This window comes from Pelophylax lessonae (assembly GCF_965119305.1).
Source record: "Pelophylax lessonae genome assembly, chromosome: 4".
NCBI classification, from domain to species: domain Eukaryota; kingdom Metazoa; phylum Chordata; class Amphibia; order Anura; family Ranidae; genus Pelophylax; species Pelophylax lessonae.
In genome coordinates, this window is record NC_138771.1 from 263,167,571 (window position 1) to 263,189,870 (window position 22,300).

The following is a 22,300-nucleotide window of genomic DNA, read 5'->3' on the forward strand; positions in this document are numbered from 1 at the left end:
ACACACACACACTTCCATTTCTAGTATAGGGTTTGTACAGATCAATATCTGATCAGAACTATACTAGCGTCCCCATAGTTTAGGGTTCCCAAAACGCAGTGTTTGCACGATCAGCACTGATTCCTGCCAGCACCTGCCTTTAACCCCTCCACCCAGCCCACTCACCCCGGCAAGTGTAGTAATCAATAGATTACTGTCACTTACAAAAAAACACAACACACAAAACCGTTGTGTTAGAGTCAGGCCTGATCCCTGCTAGCATTAGCAGTTTTTTTATGTATTTATTGGCTGTACACACACCCCAGTTTTACAGGTATGCAGGAACAGCTGCATGACCCTGAGTTCAGCATACCTGTCAAACGAGACCGCGCAGCACGTAGGTTTATACAGGTAATGCATACACATTTACTTCTTAATAGATAAATGACTCTTCACTCTGTATGGGTCTGTGCAACCATGTGAATTAAAACCTTACTAAAAACTTGCTGTAATATGTCGTTCCTGCCAGTAAGCTTAAAGAATATGTAAAACCAACATCCCGTATCTGATCTATGCCTGCTGTACCATGTACTTATATGAAAAACGTATCTTGTTCTCGCTGCATTGCTTCCTTTTTGTGAAATCCCTGATGTCTTGCCTGTCCCTCTGTTTTCCTATTAAAAACTGACCACACTAGGCATGACAGCACAGCCTGATCAGTTCTATAGCTATGCAGAAAAGTCAGGCTGCTCTCCAATGATTAGTCTTGTCCTGACATACTTCCCCTGCACAGCCTTTCAATGTGAAGATCAGTGTGCTGCTGTTACTCCTTCCCCAGCTCTTATGCACCTGAGAACAGAGGGAATGTCAGTTATAAATAAAAAATGGGGGGGGGGGGGGTGTTAAATTGTTTTATATTGATACACAAAGGTTTTTCCTTTAATTTATATTTTAAACTGAAGGAGTTGTTTTACAGGGTAAGGATTTACAATTACTTTAAGACTTGAAGCTAAAGGTTATCGGATTCACATAATGTTGTGGGAATGTTTAACATTAACATACGTTATCGGAATGATAAAGAATTTAAAGAATCAGTAATGCAAGAACAAACATTTAGTATCAAATGCTTAAAAACGTGCACCCCTTACATATAGAAATATATTAGCATTTACCTCTTTATTCAGCTTTACTGAATGAGAGGATGTCTATAAAGAGAACAAAGGTAATAGGCCTCCTGAAGTTTGAGAAGTCGGCACAAATCACACAGTTAAGGAAGATTTTTGCAAGAGCCTAATTACAACTGCTTTCAGTGGTAATGGTTTTTAGTCCATTTTTCACGTGGAAAGATTTTCCAAAAAGATTAAAAGAAATGCTAAGCAAATAATTAATTTGCTCTAAGGCCAGCAGCTTCCTGTATCAATCCATTCACAGCTGACAAACACACACAAACACTCTCAACAAACTGGAAACATTTATTAGTGGGATCAAAACATTTTAGATGGCAATTCAAAATATTCTTCTGCAAACAACTGTTTTTGGCTTGCGCAGCTTGGTGTACATATTTCTCACTAATGCTTTTAGTTCAAACCCTAAAATTCTGCCAATGAAAATTCACTAGTGGGGGTAATTAAAACTGGAGCAGAAGTGCAAAGTAACCAGCTTCTAACTTCAGCTTGATCAGTTAAGCTTTGAAAATGATTGCCATGATGGGTCTCCACGTCCAGAGTTTGATCCAATGGTCCAATGGGGGTGGCGTGACTCTCACTGGGTTGCAGGATCCTTCCCCTGGGTCGGGTCTCCTGGGCCTTCTAGGACAAGAGGCTTAGAGGTAGTAAGAAGCTTTTGCTACTTTTTGTGGTCATACGTTTAGTTTGAAGTATACCCTATCTGCCTCCATATAAATTACACAAACCATTCTACATGGTTTTGATTATTTGTATTGTACTTGTTCATTACATCTTTGGGCCTTGCAGGCTAACTTCGCTGTATGTCCTTTTTATTTATTTATATTTAATAAACATATTGAAAAGAAAATGATTGCCAAAACAACAAAATAAGGATATTTATATGAAATAATGGAGCAAAGCATTTGTTTTTGACTGATATCAGTGATTGATTTTGATCTGGCACCAGAATTGCAAACTCAAATCACAAAATATTAAAATATATTAGCTAGGTAACATTTAGTAATTAAGTTGTTTGAAATGCTAATAAATCCTTAAAATGGTAACTCCACTTTCATTGGGGGAAAAAAAAAATTATATTATATACACACACATACACACAATTGTGATAGAAGGCTATTAAAAATTACCTTTCCTTTTCAATCTGCGGCTCTGTAATTTTTTGTAAAGTGCAATGCAATATGGCTACCTGGAGGTGTTCTGTACACAGAATGTGTAAAGAACGCCCCCCAGAAACATAATTTCCTGCTTGTGTGAGAGGGGGGGGGTGCACGCATGAGTAGAAACTTCTCAAGTTAAAAATGGAAGCCAGGAGGTTTATTTACATCTGGTGCTCCCTACCTGCAACACAGGTCCTGGAATCCTGTACAATATAATTTTTACATTTACTCCCTTGAAATTTCTTCCTAGTCTGTTTCTGAGGATCAAGGGGAAAGGCATTTAATTTATCCTTCTTGTTCCTAACGTGCCCAGACAGGTGTGGTATGTCCTCCTGGTGGATATTCAATCGCTTCTCCCGGGGATCCTCCAGCAGGAGCAGTTGACGCTCTGGTGGCTCTATGGGATCAGTATGCCTTGATCTATTGATGTATATTGTATTGTAAAGCTCTGCACAAACTGTTTGGCGCTAGTTATAGCAAAGTTTACTGACCTCAGTCACCAAAGCATCTGCTTCTTCCGCTGGAGAATCCCAGTAACAGGAGAAAAACCTCTCCAGTTCGGAGAGAAATCAGGAGTTCACGTCTGAGGTCCTCTACCTGTAACGAGTCCTAGAATCCTGTAGAATATAATAACATACTTTCCGCTCTTGAAATCTCTTCCTTGTCCGTTTTGCAGGTTCAAGATGAAAGACAGTTCGCCAATCCTCTTAGCTCTGAACTGGCCCAGGCAGGTGTGGTACGTTGACCTGGTAAGAATATTTGCGGATGCTCTGGGAGATTCAGTACACCCTGACCAAACTAGCACCAGAAGTCTTAGCAAACAGTTTGTGCAGTGCCTTACAATAATAAAAATCAATAAATCAGGGTGTACTGATCCCACAGAGAATCAATTGCTTCCGTTTAAGGATCCTTGTACCAGGAGATGAACCTCTCCAGTTTCTGCTAAACATGGAAACCAAAAGTTCCACATCCGGTGTTTCCCACATGCACTAGGTCATGGAACACATCCAGGTTTAGGGACTACTTCCCTGGGTGTAGTCGCTGTCAGATGAAGTTTGCCCATTGTCTACTTTCACATCTTGTACAACCCAAGCGAAGTTCTGCCCAGGACAATATCTGTTCTACCTCACTTGTCATGGCAAGAGTTTTGGTTCATCCCTGATGGACGACGTAGGCCAATGCCATGGTTTTGTCGGAATAAATCCAGATAAGAAGACATTCCCACAGGATGGTCAAATGCTGCAGATAGCCAAATCGCCCAGAGTTCCAAGATGTTGATTGGGAAAGGAGATTCCTCCTAAGACCAAGTCCAATGCACTGAAAGGGTGTCCCTGACTCCACTCCAGCTTGACAGAGAGGCATCTGTTGGGAAAAACCCCCAAAAGATGGAAAAAAGGACTTCGAGGTTCCAGAGTAACAAGGTAAACAGTCTATCCAGAGACTTGATTGATCCACAAGGACGGGATCTCATCTAGTAGAGTTCTGGCTACTATCAGGCTCAAAACTATGACCCGCAATAGATTAGTGTGCCGCGCAGGCTCAATCAGCATGGGGAGTAACATGGGTAGCTCTGTATGCATTGCAAAAGCGTAGGCGGGGGATGGAGCTCATCCCAGCTCCTGTAGGTAGAAAAAGAGGAAGAAATCCTTCTTGCCGCACATCAACGGAGTCCTATGGTGATGGAAATAAGAGTGGCAACCTTAGTCTGGACCCCTGCCAGGCCATGCTCCAACGTGTTTTCCACATGGAATGTTTACCAGAAGAGTATGTAATGCACCCTACAATGAACTCAGTGCCTCAAGTTCAGTTCAAGGCTATAACTACAACATCCAGCCATGCAGCACTTCAAAAGCATGGCTTAGAATGGCTGAACCGGGTAAGCTGCATTAAAGAAGTTGTTCACCTTTTTAAAAACATAAAATAATTTTAAAAGTAAAAACATGTAGATTTATTTTTTTTTCGAAGGATCAGAAGATCACAGGTCCAATGTCTAGCTTCTGCAGACTCTCAGCATAACTGCCTGCCCGTACGAGCAGGCAGTTATCTCCGAGCAGCATGATCAATGGACTACAAGGATCTTAACCACAAAAGTTGACGGTAATTGCAGGCATTCATTCAGGCATTCATTCACAGAACTCTATGAATGAATGAATGAAGCCTGTGTGTGGGTGGAGCCTAACTGTTTTTAAATAGTGACAGCAGGTGCAGGATCACAGCTGCTGAAACGAGTTACATCTTTCAAAAGTGAACTTCTCCTTAAAAAGAAAAAAAAAAAAAAGTCAAGTTCTAGCAACAATGTAGAGAAAATTCTTGAAAAACTGATTTAAAAACAAAACATAAAAAATAAATAAAAATATACCAGTATCTCACAAAAGTGAGTACACCCCGCACATTTTTGTAAATATATTATATCTTTTAATGCGACAACACTGAAGAAATGACACTTTGCTACAATGTAAAGTAGCGAGTGTACAGCTTGTATAAGTCCCCTTTCACACAGGCGGACATTGAGGATCTGAACGGTCACCACATGCATCTCTATGGGGCATCGGATGTCAGCGGAGACATGTCCGCTGACAACCGATCCGTCAAATCTGGACGGATGGAAACCCTATTTTCCATCCGTCCAGCGGATCAGATAAGAATGGACAGACGGTCCGTTCCCATCCCATTCCCCCATAGAGACGCATGGGGACCGGATAGCTCTGTCTCTGCACACAGCACAGAGACACAGCTGTCATCCTCCTGCTCAGTGGGGGATCGGACTCCAAGTGACGGACTCCAAGTGTGAAGTGTAAATTTGCTGTCCCCTCAAAATAACCCACGCAGACATGGTCTAAACTGCTGGCAACAAAAGTGAGTACACCCCTGAGTAAAAATGTCCAAATTGGGCCCAATTAGCCCTTTTCCCTCCCCAGTGTCATGCGACTCGTTAGTATTACAAGGTCTTCGGTATGAAAGAGAAGCAGGTGTGTTATTTGGTGCTCTCACTCTCATACTGGTCACTGGAAGTTCAACATGGCGCCTCATGGCAAGGAACTCTGAGGATCTGAAAAAAAGAAAAAATTGTTGCTCTACATAAAGATGGCCTAGGATATAAGATTGCCAAGACCCTGAAACTGAGCTGCAGCATGGTGGCCCAGACCATACAGCGGTTTAACAGAACCGGTTCCACTCAGAACAGGCCTTGTCATGGTCGACCAAAGAAGTGGAGTGCAAGTGCTCAGCGTCATATCCAGAGGTTGTCTTTGGGAAATAGAAGTATGAGAGCTGCCAGCATTGCTGCAGAGGTTGAAGGGGTGGGGGGGTCAGCCTGTTAGTGCTCACACCATACGCCGCACACTACATTAATTGGTCTGCATGGCTGTCGTCCAAGAAGGAAGTCTTTCATAAAGTGGATGCACAAGAAAGCCCGCAAATAGTTTGCTGAAGACAAGCAAATGAAGGACATGGATTACTGGAATGATGCCCTGTGGTCTGATGAGACCAAGATAAACGTATCTGGTTCAGAAGGTGTCAAGCGTGTCTTGCCTACAGTCAAGCATGGTGGTGGGAGGGTCATGTTCTGGGGCTGCATGAGTGCTGCTGGTACTGGGGAGCTACAGTTCATTGAGGGAACCATGAAGGGCAACATGTACTGTGACAGACTGAAGGAGAGCATGATCCCCTCCCTTCGGAGACTGGGTCGCAGGGCAGTATTCAAACAAACGACCCCAAACACACCTTTCAAGACGACCACTGCCTTGCTAAAGAAACTGAGGGTAAAGGTGATGAACTGGCTAAGCATGTCTCCAGACCTTAACCCTATTGAGGATCTGTGGGGCATCCTCAAATGAAAAGTGGAGGAGCGCAAGGTCTCCAACATCCACCAGCTCCATGATGTCGTTATGGAGGAGTGGAAGAGCACTCCAGTAGAGACCTGTGAAGCGCTGGTGAACTCCATGCCCAAGAAGGGTAAGGCAGTGCTGGAAAATAATGGTGGCCACACAAAATATTGACACTTTGGGTCCGATTTGGACATTTTCACTAAAGGGTGTACTCACTTTTGTTGCCAGTGGTTTAGACATTAATGGCTATTTGTTGAGTTATTTTGAGGGGACAGAAAATGTACACACAGTTATACACTCACTACTTTACATTGTAGCAAAGTGTCATTTCTTCTGTAAATATTTACAAAAAATGTGAGTGACTGAATTGGATTTTTGTCTTACCGTAAAATCCTTTTCTCTGATGTTCATTGATGGGCACAGTATGTTCTTCATATCGGTAGGGTTATACTGCCCCCTACAGGAGTAGGATACTAGGCAAAAAAAAAAGTTCTGGCTAAGCCTATGGGCAGTCCCAGGGGGGTATACCCTCTCTACCTGCTATAGGATGTCAGTTTTGTATCAAAGCAGTGTCAGAGAAAATAACCCAACTCAATAGAGGGGCGGGTACTGCATCCGTCAATGAACATCAGAGAAAAGGATTTTACGGTAAAGACAAAAATCCAATTTTCTATATCATTCATTGACGGACGCAGTCTCGGATCTTCATATCAGTAGGGACATCCCAAAGCAGTGCCATAAAAATGAGGGGTGGGAACAGCAGAAAAAGAATTCCCCAAAGCTAAACCATAGCCAACATAGGACTCATCAGAACAACAAGATGAGGCCCACCTAAAAAAAACATTAAACACCCTCAAGGAAGGCTAAGAAGCCCACTTAAAGAGCAGCCTGCAAAACTTTGCGGCCAAAAGAGGCATCTGCAGATGCCAGCACATCCACCTTGTGAAACTTTGTGAAAGTGTGAACAGACAACCAACTAGCCGCCTTGCAAACCTGAAGCACAGATGCCTGATGGCGAAAAGCCCCGGAAGCACTAAGCGCCAGAGTAGAATGCGCCTTAACAGGGAAAGGTGAAACCTGACCCTTAATCGAATAAGCCTGCACAACTGTCTGTCTGATCCACCCGGAAATAGTTGCAGCAGACGCAGGCAGCCCTTTCCTTGGGCCACCCGTGAGTACGAAGAGCGAATCTGACTTTCGAAAAGACTCCGTAGTCGCCAAGTACACCCTGAGTGCCCGATCCACATGCAAAGTATGTAATGCAATTTCCTTAGGATGTTTAGGCTTAGGACATAAAGAGGGTAACACAATGTCCTCGTTTAAGTGAGAACTGGAAACCACCTTCGGAAGAAAAGGACGGATCCGGATGAAGTACCACTTTATCCCTGTGAACTCCCAGATAGGGAAAACTACAGGACAACGCTGCCAGTTCCGACACCCTGAAGGCAGAAGTAATATCCACCAAGAAGGGCACCTTCTGGGATAAGGCAAGCAGAGGAATCTCCCAAATACTTTCAAAAGGAGGTTTCTGGAGAACTGACCGCACCAAATTAAGGCCCCAAGGTGGCAACGGAGGTTGCACCGGAGGTGCCAAGCGTCACACCCCCTGGATAAAGCTATGCACCAGGGGATGGGTGGCCCATTTGAAGAAAATTGCCAAGGCCGAAACCTGGCCCTTGATAGTACTCAAGGCTAACTTTGATCAACTCCCGTTGAAGGAAAGCCAAGATCCGAGCCACCGAGTAAGATCAAGGGAGAACCTCAAGAGACTCGCACCACGCAATATACGACTTCCATGTAGGATAGATGTTCCTAGAAGTCGCTTTCCTCGCTTTAAGCCGAGTAGGAATCACTGAAGCAGACAATCCCCTGTCCTTCAGCACCTGGCTTTCATCAGCCAAGCTGTCAAAGCCAGCGACTGTAAAGCAGGATAAAAATATTGGCCCTTGAGACAGTAGATCCTCCCTGAGAGGAAGTCTCCAAGGAGTGTCTGCGACTAGCCTGACCAGGTCAGCGTACCAAGCTCGGCAAGGCCAGTCCGGAGCCACAAAAATGACAGGAATCCCTTTCCACCTCGATCCTGCGAAGAAGTCTTGGCAGCATCTTGAGAGGCGGAAAGGCATACATCAGCTGATACTGACCCCACAGGGCCACCAGCACCTCCGTGGCATCTGCCAGAGGGTCCGGGGGGGGGGGATTACAAACCTTTTCACTTTTCTGTTGAACCGACCGAGACGCCAACAGATCTACAACTGGAGTGTCCCAAAGAAGGCACAACTGCTGGAACACATCCTTATGGAGAGAACATTCCTCTTGACCCAAGGTCTGTCGACTGAGGAAATCCGACTGCCAATTTTCCACTCCTGGAATGTGAGCAGCGGACAGAGCTGGAACAAGGCATTCCGCCCATCGGAGGATGCCGGCCACTTCTCAGGCCGCAAGGACACTTTTGGTGCCTGCTTGGTGATTGACATAAGCCACGGCCATGGCATTGTCCCAGTGAATACGCACTGGACAACCCTGAAGGTACTCGGTCCAATGGACTAAGCAAAGCCTGATGGCTCTCAGCTCCAGTATATTGATCGGTAACCTGGATTCTTCCAGGGACCAGACTCCTTGAGCAGAAAACCTGATGAGAACCCCTCCTCACCTGGACAGCCTGGCATCCGTGGTGACAGTTGTCCAATATATAAGAAGGATTTCCCTTGTTTGAGCATCGGGGACTGAAGCCACCAAATCAGGGAGTCCCTGGTCACCTGGCTCAGCTGGATTTGATAGTCAAGGGAATTTGGATTCTTGTTTCATTTGAGAAGGATTTCCTTCTGGAGGATTCTGCTTCGAAGGAAGACACCATCAGTCAAAGAAATCTCATACAGGTCTGAAGGGACAACCATTCGCTGGACAGCAACAGTCGAATCGCAGTCTGGAGTTTTTCCGGAGGAAGAAACACCCTGGCTGAGGACAAGTCCAAAGTCAGGCCCAGATAGTCCAGTCTAATGGAAGGGACCAGGGACAACCTCTGAAGGTTCAGAATCCACCCGAACTCCTCCAGAGTTCTCATTGTGATCTCCAAATTTGTCACCAGCACCATGGGAGACTCCGCACGGAGATGCAGAGCGTCCAAGTAACCCTGGACCGATATCCCCCACTGTCCTAACAGCGCCAGGACCGGAGCCAACACCTTTGTGAAGAGCCGAGGAGCAGAGGCGAGACCAAAGGGTAACGCCACAAACTGATAATGATTCTCTCCCACTGCAAAGCACAGAAACTGTTGATGTCCTGCACATATTGGGATGTGAAGGTAGGCATCTTTGATGTCTATGGAGGCCAGGAAATCCCCCTGATGTAGGGAAGCCACCATCGTGCAAATGGATTCCATCTTGAATTTTTGAACTCGCACGAAGCAATTCAGTGCCTTCAGGTACAGTATTGGAAGCACCTTGCCTTCCTTCCTGGGGGACCGTAAATAGGTTTGAATAAAAGCCCTGAAACCTTCCGCACACGGAACCTGAACTATTACTCCCTGTTGTAACAGGTCCTGTACCGCCCGGCGTTCTGGGGACAGTCTCAAATTGGAAGGGAAGAACCTTACCGGTGGGATGGATCAGAAGTACCCAGAGCATATGACCTCGTGAATCCGTTTGTCTTGTATCCGGGATAACCACAGGCCTGGGAACCAGCAAAGATATCCCCCCACCCCAGATACAGATTCAGGCAGAAGGGCCCTTGTCCGCAGGTCTGGAGAAACTCGATTGTTTGCCAGACCAGGGTCGCTTGGAACCACCCGAGGGGGCCTTGAAGGACTTTGCCTTATCGGAATTAATATACTTGATATGTATATCCCTCACGCCAATAGGTGGGGGTCAAAGGTGTGCTCAAATATAGTAGTGAAATTAAAAATAAAATCAATCAATATATAAAATTATGAAATTAAAAATGCAGCTGCTATAGGAAGGGTAGAAGACCGAGTAAAGCCACAATAAATGGGGCCAACTATAGCGCTTGCTGTAGGTGAACTATTGCTGGAAAATTGCTTAACCAATGCAAATAGTTACAATAGAATTGTGAGGCTGGTAGGCTTTAAATCATGTATGGTGCATAAACCTTTATTAAGTGCTTTGGTGCTAGTGGCAAGGAAAATAATGAGATATATATATACTCAAAATGTCAATACAATAAATTATAAATATCAATAACCTTATATTGCTCTTTAGGGTATGTAGTGTGCCACAATATTAATATGCAGATCTTAAAAATAAATGCAGTGCAATTTAAATATAAACAATATAATCATAAAAGTAAAAGGTGATGGGAAGAGCAGTTCTTTGTAGTGATTCAATCAAAAGGTGCTCAAAAATTGATTCAAAGTAGTTCATAAATTACAGTTCATGAGTGACTTGGGTGCAAATATGCAGGTTGATCTTGAGTGCAGAGTATGTTATTCTATTATTCCTCACGGTGACACCAAGTACCAGCACTGGATCATTGGAGGATTCAACACAGACCACATTCCCCTTTTATCCACTCTGCACTCAAGATCAACCTGCATATTTGCACCCAAGTCACTCATGAACTGTAATTTATGAACTACTTTGAATCTATTTTTCCAAAGAACTGCACTTCCCATCACCTTTTACTTTTATGATTAAACTGTTTATATTTAAATTGCACTGCATTTAATTTTAAGATCTGCATATTACTATTGTGGCACACTACATACCCTAAAGAGCAATATAAGGTTATTGATATTTATAATTTATTGTGTTGACATTTTGAATATATACATCTAATTTTCCTTGCCACTAGCACCAAAGCACTTTATTAAGGTTTATGCACCATACACAATTTAAAGCCTACCAACCTCACAATTCTATTGTAACTATTTGCATTGGTTAAGCAATTTTCCAGCAATAGTTCACCTACAGCAAGCACTATAGTTGGCCCCATTTATTGTGGTTACGTTTCTTTCCAAGAACGTCCCACCACGCTACAGCACCCAGGTCAGGCAGAGTGCCCTGAAGACCCCCAGCAGAGAGAGACACCCCCCCCCCCCCCCAGACTCACCACCCTTCACCAAAGATGTACCAGGAAGACCCAGAATGTCTGCACAGCACTATCTGCAGCGATCTCGATCCTCAGAGAAAGATCCTCAGAGAAAGAGTGTCAGCACTAGGGTATAGGGAGGGGCTCTACCACCAGAAAAAACACCTCTAAGGAACTCCCAGAACATGGCCACCAGTGACTCTCAATAGAAACCCACCGCAAAATGGCCACACGGGTGTACCAATATGGCCGACGAATCTTGCAGAGCACATGGGCTACCAGAAAATGGCAGCCTGCGGAGCTACTGAGGGCCCTCGAGGGGACCCCCAGCCTCGTGGACGGGATCGACTGGAAAGGGGGCCCTGGGAGTGACAGGTAACCCCCCTCGCACAATCGTTCGTCCATCGACAAGCCCCCCCGCCCCCACAGTCGGCCTGAAGATCGGTCCCAGCCCCCCGGAGTAGTTACAAACGTCCCATAGTCCTAGTAGGCATGGGGGGGACGGTGGAACAGGTAGGTGCAGGGGAAGTGTTTGTGTGACAGAACATAGGGGAACCCAGGGTTGTGAGGGTCCAACCGTCCTGGGGGGGCGCATCCACCCCAAAATCCGCCAGGGGAAGAGGGGGGAATATTTACTCAACATACCAGGAAGTGGCGACAAAGAGGGGGGGGGGTGGGTCTGTCGGCAAATAGGAATAGTCCCCCATTTCTCTGATGTTCACCGAGCTTTCAAATCTTCTTGACCGTAGGGTATACTGCCCTCTACTGGGGTAGGACACTAGGCAGAGAAAAAGCTTGAACACGCCTATGGGGCAGTCCCTGGGGGTATACTCCTACTTCCTGCTATAGGTATTCAGTTTTGTAACAAGTCGTGTCAGAAGGGAAGGAAAAAATCCAACTGTTGTGTCCGTCAATGAAGATCATTGATTTTAAGACAAAAATCCCATTTTCTCTTACGTTCATTGACAGACACAGCTCTTCATCTTCTTAACCGTAGGGACGTCACAAAGCAGTATCAAACATGAGGGTTAAGGAACAGCAAAAAACAAACGTCCCCAAAACATAGCCAACTGTCAACTCCTCCACTGGCCCGACTCCCGCTGTAACTGAATACAGCGGGAGCGAGCCTCAACAAGGGGAGGAGTCCAGCAACGTAAGTCTACGTCGCTGGACGATAACGATCCACATTGCCGCAGTAGCATCAATGTGAGCAGAGGTAAAGTGGTTAAAGAGTCTGTAGCTGCCAGATACACCCTTATTGCCCAAACCACATCCACGGAGTACAAGGCAACTTCCTTAGGAATCTTAGACTTGGGACACAGGGACTGCAACACAATGTCTTCATTCAGATGAAAGTCAGAGACAACCTTCGGAAGGAATGATGGACATGGACGCAGAACCACTTTATCCCTGTGAACCACCAGGTAAGGTGACCGACAAGACAACGCTGCCAGTTTTGATACCTTGCATGCCGAAGTAATGGCCACCAAAAGGGCCACCTTCTGAGTCAACGTAAGCAGGGGAAACTCCCGATTATTTTCAAAGGGAGGCTTCTGGAGAACTAACCACACCAAATTGAGGTCCCCCGGCGGCAATAGAGACCACACTGGAGGAACCAAGTGTTCCACGCCCTGGAGAAAGCTACACACCAAGGAGTGTGGACAACAGGCGCTGAAAGAAAACTGCCAAGGCCGAGACCTGGCCGTTGATGGTACTCAAGGCCAGGTGCTGCTCCAACCCCTCGTTGGAGGAAAGCCAAGATCTGAGCCACCAAAAAGGAACGAGGGTGGACCCCAGTGATTCACACCACGCAATATACGTCTTCCACGTACTATGGTAAATCTTCCTAGAAGTAGATTTTCAAATCTTCCTAGAAGTAGATTTTCTAGCTTTTAACAGCGTAGGAATCCCCAAATCAGAAATCGGGGCTGGCTTTCAAACAGCCAAGTCGTCAAAGCCAGCAGCTGTAAAAGCAGGATGGAAGATTGGCTCTTGGGACAGCAGATCTTCCCTGAGAGGGAGTCTTCAAGGAGCATCAGCAAGGCTAGTCTGGAGCCACTAGGATGAACAGAATCCCTATCTGCCTCGATCCTGCATAGTAGTCTAATGCCTGGCGACAGAGTCCACTCGCCAGTTATTTACCCCTGAAATGTGCACAGCAGAGCGGGTTGGAACGAAATCTTTCTGCCCACCTTAGAATTCCAGCTACTTCCCGAGCCACCAGAACACTTCTTGTGCCCCCTTGGTGATTGACATAGGCCACGGCCGTGGCATTGTCCGATTGAATCCGCACCAGACACTCCTGGAGACGACTTGTCCAATGATCCAGACATTCTGATTGCCCGGAGCTCCAGTACATTGTTCGGTGGTCTGGACTCTCCCTGAGACCAGACTCCTCCATGCCGAGGACGCCTCCTCACCCAGACAGGTGCATGCAAGTCCGAAGAGACAACCATCTGCTGGTCAGCAAAAGCCGAATTGCCTCCGCAACTTTTGAAGTTTCTCCCGAGGAACAAACACTCTGGCTGAGGACGAGCCCAGAGTAAGACCCAGATAGACTAGGCTTGTGGACGGAACCAGGGCAGACTTCTGAAGGTTCAGAATCCAACCGAACTCCCTCAGCGTTTGCAGAGTAATCTCAAAGTTGTCCAACAAGGCGGATGAAGACTCGTAAAAGCAGATCGTCCAGGTACCCCAGTACCGTGATCCCCTGCTGACACAGTAATGCTAGAACTGGGGCCAACACTTTCGTGAAGTCCCGAGAAGCGGAAGCTAGACCAAAAAGGTAAAGCCACGAATTAATAATGATCCTCTCCCACGGCAAAGCGGAGGAAATGCTGATGGGCAACACATATTGGGATGTGAAGGTAGGCATCCCGGATGTCGATGGAGGCAAGGAAATCCCCCTGAGCCATCACCATGTGCATGAACTCCATGCAGAACTTCTGTACTCGCACAAGGCGTTTTAGCCACATTAACACTTGTGACCGCAGCGTTCTAAGCGATCGGCTGGGTAGTCGCCGTTTGGATGTACGTACATGTGGTGGTGGCAAGCTTGAGCCGCGAATGCAGGCAGCGGCGTTTGGTCGTTGAGTGTATACAAATTAAATCGGACAATTGACCGCCTGAACTTCCATCTCCACCTGCGTTCGGCTATATTCATCTGAAAAGAAGGTCGCAGCTTACTCCCGAATGAGGGGCACATAAATCGGCATACGGACTAAAATCTACATTTCGGTATTTTTTGTGATTTAGTACCCCCGAAAGAAACTGACTGCTCATCCCGATTTCATGGAACTATTCTGGGTAGGAGCCCCATGTGCGGCTGGTCAGAACTTTAGCCCGGTGGCGTTTCAGGTGCGTTCGTGGGATTTGAGCGATTTTCATGTATGTTGGGTGCTCAGATAGAGGCTATCTGAGGATGTCGGACTTGAGGGGGTATCGGATTGTGTTTTGTGTATTTTGGGGTGTATAACAATTGTACATGTTCTGTATCAGAGAAAATTTAATTTATAGGTTTACTTTCAAATCATTCTCTCTCAGGTAAGGTTGAGTTGGAAAACCCTTGCAGGGGCTGTTGCATACAGGTCCTGTGTAACCTCCAATAAACCAGTTCACCCCCAGCATTCAGTCTCGACTAATGTCTGTGGGGGAAACCTAAACCTGTTATATCACTACTATACCTGCTTTGGATTATCGCTATTGAGAAAGTCTACTGGTTATTGCTACAGAAACCAGAGTTACTACAGAATAACTCACTAGAAGGGGGAAAAAAAAGGACATCTCTAGCAGCAAGACCAGTGTTCCTACCCGGGTGGCCTCCAAAATCCTCATTACCGCAAGCAAAAACGCTTAGCAACCACTGCGTTTTGGACCACCCACTGTTTTGTGACAATGTTGTTAAGGCAAGTGAAAAGAGGAAAACCCTTGCCGCTTTGGAGGCCCTGTGGGTGCCAAAAGGAACTGGTACCTCCGACATGGCATCAGCCGCAACCTCCATGTTTAAAGTTTCACGCACTGACAGGGAAACAGTGCATTCACCAGCGCCTGATTAAGCGCGGCTAGAGGAATCACATTCTCACTATCTGAGCACTCAGGGTGTGTGGACGCAGACCCAGTATGGTCGCTATATACCAAGCTCACTCCAAAAAACAATCAGGGGAGGCCGCCGACTGCGATCCTGCAAAGGGGACGCTGGTCAAGGGCCCACAATGGACCACCTAGCAAAAAAACAAGGGGGGGGGTCGCCCTCCATAGAGGACATAATAGGACATAGCCCCCTAAAAAGGAGGGCCGCCCTCTGATGCAGAAGCGCAGGCAGGGTACCCTCACTAAAACAGGGCAGGTGTCCCACACAATAATGGAAGCAAGGCTATCATTACAAGAAATGAAGCGCCCCCACAGCACTACCGCTTCTAAGGAAGGTGCCAAGCTGACCACATGGCCTAGCAGGCCGCGGCCTAAGTTTTTGTGGTGGCCCAGCCGCAATTGCACAGATCCTCAGCCCGGCAGGTGCCCAAAAGAAGAGTGGGGACTTCAGCTACATACACCGAGGCCGCCCTCCAACGGCGGCGCCCAACTCGGCCGCAAGCTGGGGCCTACATTTTTGAAGGCACCCAGCCACCAGGACGCGAGCCCCAGGAGATGACCACCCAGGGGCAGCGGAGGGGAAGAAGAATGCCTAAACAGGAGGCAGTGGCATTAGCCACCCACACAGGGGCCACCTCACAGTTTCCAGCGAGTAGGCTGCAAAGCCGCGGCCTAAATTTTTGGGCGGATCCGGCCGCGTGAGGCGCGTACCTGTTGATGTTAAAACATCCAAAGACCCACAGTGACTGAAATTGTAGAGGAGCTGAGGTGGGGGGGGGGGGGGGGGTCAGGATGGGAAACGGGGGGGGGTCCGACCATCCCAAAGTAGATAGTGGGGGGCCAGTTACTTACCACAACAGGAACAGTGTGGGCACCACTCCGGACAGGACACTGCTCCATTGTAATGTGGGTGCTGTCGGCCAGGAGGAAACGCTGCGACTCAGGTCGAAGCCAGTTCTTACGTGCCATCCCGAGACATTTTAACTTGCAGGCCAGCCTCCGTTCAGTAGGGCTATGTTATGGCCGACCGAGTACAGAGCTGCGGGCTGCACACGCCAGCTGGCCAGACTGGGGGGACCCCAAGGATCTATATTATCCAGTTCATTATCCAGTTTCAAGACTTGATGTAGCTCACAGGAACAAAATAATAAAATAAAAAAGGAGGAAAAAAATTCCATGTAAAAAGAAAAAATTGCCAGGACCAGAGATCCCAGCAAGAACTAGGTCCTTACTCCTGACTAGTCAGAAAAAAAATTGAATACCGATTGCAGGAAGTGGGAGTATACCGACAGGGACTGTCCCAAAGGCGTGTTCACGTTTTTTCTCTGCCTAGTGTCCTACTCCTGTAGAGGGCAGTATAACCTAACGGTCAAGAAGATGAAGAGCTGTGTTCCATCAATGAACGAAAGAGAAAAATAAATGCACGTTTTTACTTTTTAAAAAAAGTGAATTTATTTTTTTAAAATGGTGAACAATTTCTTTAATGCAGCTTACCCAGCACAGCCTGGCTTTTGAAGTGCTGCGCCCAGGGCCTGCTTGACTGGATGTTGTAGGTATAGCCTTGAACTGAATTTCAGGCACTTGGTTCCTTGTAGGGTGCATTACTCTTTCTGGTAATTATTAGCTGTGGAGCACTTTCTAGGTTCATAGTGGCTGGCATCACCTTAGCGCTTGCCCTTTGGAGACTCACTTTGTGAGTGATGTGATGTGAGTGATGTGAGGTTATCGTGGAAGAGGACTCCAGTGACAACCTGTGAAGCTCTGGTAAATTCCATGCCCAAGAGGGTTAAGGCAGTGCTGGAAAATAATGGTGGTCACACAAAATATAGACACTTTTTGCCCAATTTGGCCATTTTCACTTAAGGGTTTCACTTTTGTTGCTAGCGGTTGATCCTAGTGGCTGTGTGCTGAGTTATTTTGAGGGGACAGCAAATTTACACTGTTTTACAAGCTGTACTACTTGTAGCAAAAGGGTCATTTTTTTTTAGCGTTGTCACATGAAAAGATATAATAGAATATTTACAAAAAGAGAGAGAGAGAGAAAAAAATGCTAGCTGAAGAGATGACAACCATTTTCCTAGCACATCAGTCACAAAAATGAGGCATGCTAGTAGTAGAACGGGTTATGCTGAGCTTGGTCTGCAGGGTTTTTTTTTTTTTTGCCAGTGTCCAATCCTCATGTAGGAGTAGTCTAACCTAAAAAAGGTGAAAACTTTTGCTCTCAAAAGATGAGAAATAGTGTATTAAAGAAGGCATATACAAAAAAGGTACAATTAACTACTCACAGATTTGTTGTCATCATTGCTCGATGTAGGGTCTTTATAGCTGGAGCCTGGCAATGCAGGGAAATCCTCGTTGTGTATTGAGAAGTCCTGGGACTGCTCATTTGCTGGTTTCGTTACCATGCCAACTACAGAGGAGAGAATCCTAAAGTTACAATATTTACTCCTATAAGTTTATAATACTCTCTTATCCTGTCTCTTAAAAGTGAAAGCAAATCTATGAATTTAGTTTATAAAAAAAAATAAAATAAAAAAAAAAAGGAGGAGAAAAATGAGGGGATGGTGTTTGATTACTAATGGACCTCACAGCGACAATTTGTAGAGCGTGACCCAGTCACACTAATCTGGCAACTGGGTGACAATGGCTACTGCAGATCATGTATGTCCCCGGCAAGTTATTAGAAGACATGGAATCAGGCACAGGCTTGAAAAGGGGGCATTCTGCACACTTGCCTTATAATTGCTCTGAGTGTCCCAAATTGCTGCCTCTGAAAACGTTTTATAAACTATTTAGGAACATGTTGCTTTGCAGCAGAAAAGAAAAAAAATGGACAACAATGAGGTTACTCTATGACATCATCAACATTAACCACTTGCCTACCGAGCCAATTCTGACACTTTTCTCATATGTAAAAATCTTTTTTTTTTTTTATTTAACTAGAAAATTACTTCGATCTCCTTTAGCAGAAACGCTAGAGAATAAAAAGGGTGAAATGGTACATTTTATGTCACACGGTATTTGCAAAGGGTTTTTTTGGGATAAAATACACTAATGAACAAAAATAAATAAATATGTACATAACCATTTTTCTTTTTTAGTAAAATATGAAAGATGTTATGCCGAGTAAATAGATACCCCCAACATGTCATGCTTTAAAATTGCACACGCTCATGGAATGGTGCAAACTACGGTACTTAATCTCCATTGGCAACGCTTTTAAAATTTCTACAGGTTACCAATTTAGGAGTTAAAAAGGAGATCTAGTGCTAGAATTATTGCTATTGCTCTGACGTTTGCGGCGATACCTCACGTGTGTGGTTTGAACACTGTTTACATATGTGGGTGTGACCTACGTATGCATTCACGGGGGAGCTTTAATTAAAAAAAAAAAATGGATTTTTGTCTTACTGTAAAATCCTTTTCTCTGATGTTCATTGATTGCCAGAGCTCCAAATCTTCTTGACCGATGGGTTTATGCTCCTCTCCATAGGAGTAAGACACTAGGTGGAAAAAAATTGGACCAAGCCTATAGGGCAGTCCCAGGGGGTATACTCACACTGTAGTGTCAAAAGAACATAAAACCCAACTCAATAGAGGGGCAAGTGATGTGTCAGTTAATGAACATCAGAGAAAAAGATTTTACAGTAAGACAAAGAGCCAGTTTTCTCTTTCGTTCGACAGACACAGCTCCATATCTTCTTGACCGATGGGACGTCCCAAAGCAGTGTCTATATGAGGGGTGGGAATAACACAGCAAGGAAAAAAAAAAAAAAACACACCACACTTCCCTAAGGCTAAACATAGCCAACCAGGCAAAACAAGCGCTCAACCAGGAACAACTGGAGCTCACCTGACAAATACACCCTCAAAGAGGACTAAACCTCTTCAACAGCAGCCTGCAAAATCTTGCGGACAAAAGAAGCATCCGCAGATGCCAGCACATCCACCTTGTAAAATTTTGTGAGTGTCCACAGATGACCATGTTTCCACCTTGCAAACTTGCATCACTGACGCCTGATGACGGAAGGCCAGGAGGCACTAAGCGCCCTCATGGAAAGCGCCTTAACAGAGAATCCTGACTCTTAATAGAATAGGCCTACACCACCGTCTGTCTGATCCATCTGGAAATGGACGCAGCAGACGCAGCTATACCCTTACAGGGTTCATCCGTAAGGACAAAAGGAATCCGATTTCCGGAATGTCTCAGTCGCCGCCAGGTACACCCTGATTGCCTTACTTTCTTTGGATATGGTTCAGGCAATCTCTTTAAGATGCTTAGGCTTCGAAGACAGAGAAGGCAACACAATGTCTTCATTTAAATGGAAGCTAGAGACAACTTTAGGAAGGAACGACTGACCGATACGAAGCACCACCTTGTCTGTGAACCACCATGTAAGGGGAACGACAGGACAACGCAACCAACAACTCCAACAACTTGCACGCAGAAGTAAAATCCACCAAGAAAACGACCTTCTGTGTCAAAGTGAGCAGAGGAATCTCATGAATATTTTCAAAGGACGGTTTCTGAAGAACCAACCGCACCAAATTGAGGTCCCACTAAGGAAACGGAGACCTCACAGGAGGGAGCCAGATGGCGGCCCCCCTAAACAAAGGTTTGGACGAAGGAATTGGTGGCCAACGGGCGTTGAAAGAAAATCGCTAGGGCCGACATTTGGCCTTTGATGGTACCCAAGGCCAAATGCTGGTCTACACCTTTTGGAGAAACTCCAAGACACGAGACACCGAGAAGAAAGGGGGGGGGGTGGACCCCCCTAGACTTATGTACGCCCTCCAGACTCTATGATAAATCTTCCTAGAAGTAGATTTTCTGGCTTTTAACAGCGTAGGAATCACCGATTCAGACACCCCTCTATCCAACACATGGCTTTCAATAGCCATATCCAGGCCATCAAAGCTAGTGACTGTAAAGCAGGATGGAAGATTGGTCCCTGAGTTAACAGATCTTCTCTGAGAGGGAGTTTCCAAGGGACATCAGCTACCAGCCATACTAGGTCTGCGTACCAGAACCTGGGAAGACCATAAGGATCTAGGATAACCAGTCCGTCCCCCAGTCTAGCAGTTGATTGTAATTCACAGGAACAGAAAATAATAAAAAGAAAAAAAAAATTTGTTTAAAAAGGAAAAAATGCTAGAATCAGAAATCCCAGCAAGGAACTAGGTCCTTACTCCTGACTAGGCAGAAAAAAGCTGAAGCCCTATAGCAGGAAGTGGGAGTATATCCCCTGGGACTGCCCTATAAGCATGGTCAAAATTTCTGCCTACTCTCCTACTCCTATGGAGAGCAGCATAAACCCATCAGTCAAGAAGATATGGAGCTGAGTCCGTCAATGAACGAAAGATTTTTTTTTTTTTTTTTTATCTGTCCCTTTAACCATTTGCTGACCAGGTTTTTTCTGGCACTTTGTTTACAAGTTTAAATCTGTATTTTATGCTAGAAAATTAATTCTAATCCCCAACATAATAAATGGATTTTTGTAAAATCTTACCGTAAAATCCTTTTCTCTTAGCTCATTGACAGACGTAGTCCTCGGTGATACACCACCTTCGGGTTATGTTGCCTCCACAGGAGCAGGACTAGACAGGAAATTAAAAAGCTCTGGCCACACCCTAGGGGCAGTCCCAGAGGGTATATCCTCTCTCTCTCTGCCTCAGCAAATCAGTTATGTGAAAAAGCAGTCTTTAGAGATTTTAACCCAACTCAAAAAAACAGATGGGCGGGGACTACGTCTGTCAATGAGCTAAGAGAAAAGGATTTTACGGTAAGATTTTACAAAAATCCATTTTTCTCTAGCGCTCATTGACAGACGTAGTCCTCGGTGATACACCACCTTCGGGACGTCCCAGAGCAGTATCACAACTGAGGGGTGGGAAAATGAAATCAAATCCCAATCTAGAAGGCCCAACCGGTGCCAACTAGAAGTTTACAATGCTCATCCTTAATGATGAGACTCAACAAAAGAGAGAAAAAATTTTTCTTTTTTTCTTTTTTTTTTCAAACAGAAAAAAACCCTCGAGGTAGACCACCGGTCTCCTCAAATTGCGGCCTGCAAAACCTTGCGGCCAAATGAGGCATCCGCCGATGCCGTCACATCAATTTTATAGAATTTTGTAAAGGTATGTACCGACGACCAAGTGGCCGCCTTACATACCTGGACCACTGACGCCTGATGGCGAAAGGCCCAGGAAGTACTGAGCGCTCGAGTGGAGTGCGCCCTAACAGGGAACGGAGGACTCTGACCCTTAATAGAATAAGCCTGTACCACCGTTTGTCTAATCCATTTGGCAATGGTCGCGGCAGATGCAGGCAAACCCTTTCTGGGGCCATCCGTGATCACAAAAAGTGAATCCGTCTTACGGAATGATTCCGTAGCTTTCAGGTATACCCCGATTGCCCGAACCACATCTAAGGAATGCAACGCATGTTCCCGATGATGCTTGGGCTGAGGACACAAGGAAGGTAGTACAATATCTTCATTCAGATGAAAATCTGAAACCACCTTAGGAAGAAAAGATGGCTTAGGATGAAGTACTACCTTATCCCTATGAATCACTAGGTATGGGGACTGGCATGATAATGCAGCCAGTTCTGACACCCTGCGAGCAGAAGTAATAGCCACCAAGAAGGCCACCTTCTGGGATAAAGTAAGCAAGGGAATCTCCCTGATGTTTTCAAAGGGAGGTTTCTGTAGAACCGACAAAACCAAATTAAGATCCCAGGGCGGTAAGGGCGCGCGGACTGGAGAAGACAGGTGCCGCACCCCCTGGATGAAATTCCGCACCAAGGATTTGGTAGCTAAAGGCTTCTGAAAGAAGATTGCTAATGCTGAAACTTGACCCTTGATGGTGCTCAAGGCTAGCTTCTGCTCAACCCCTTTTTGCAAAAAGGCCAATATTCGAGTCACCGAATAGGTACGTGGAGGAAATCCTAAAGATTCGCACCACGCAATATAAGTCTTCCATGTGTGATAATAGACTTTGCTGGAAGTCGCTTTCC

The 22,300-nt window shown here is 45.6% G+C and overlaps 1 protein-coding gene across 4 annotated transcripts in view; it reads right to left on the reverse strand.

Annotated features, from left to right (window-relative positions):
• Positions 1-22,300, reverse strand: part of CNOT2 (CCR4-NOT transcription complex subunit 2) — a 186,568-nt gene that overhangs the window by 65,158 nt on the left and 99,110 nt on the right. For all 4 annotated transcript variants that reach the window (XM_082256076.1, XM_082256079.1, XM_082256078.1 and 1 more), the window contains exon 8: positions 17,568-17,692. In XM_082256076.1, the coding sequence (XP_082112202.1) occupies positions 17,568-17,692 (125 nt within the window). The remainder of the gene's footprint in view (positions 1-17,567; positions 17,693-22,300) is intronic.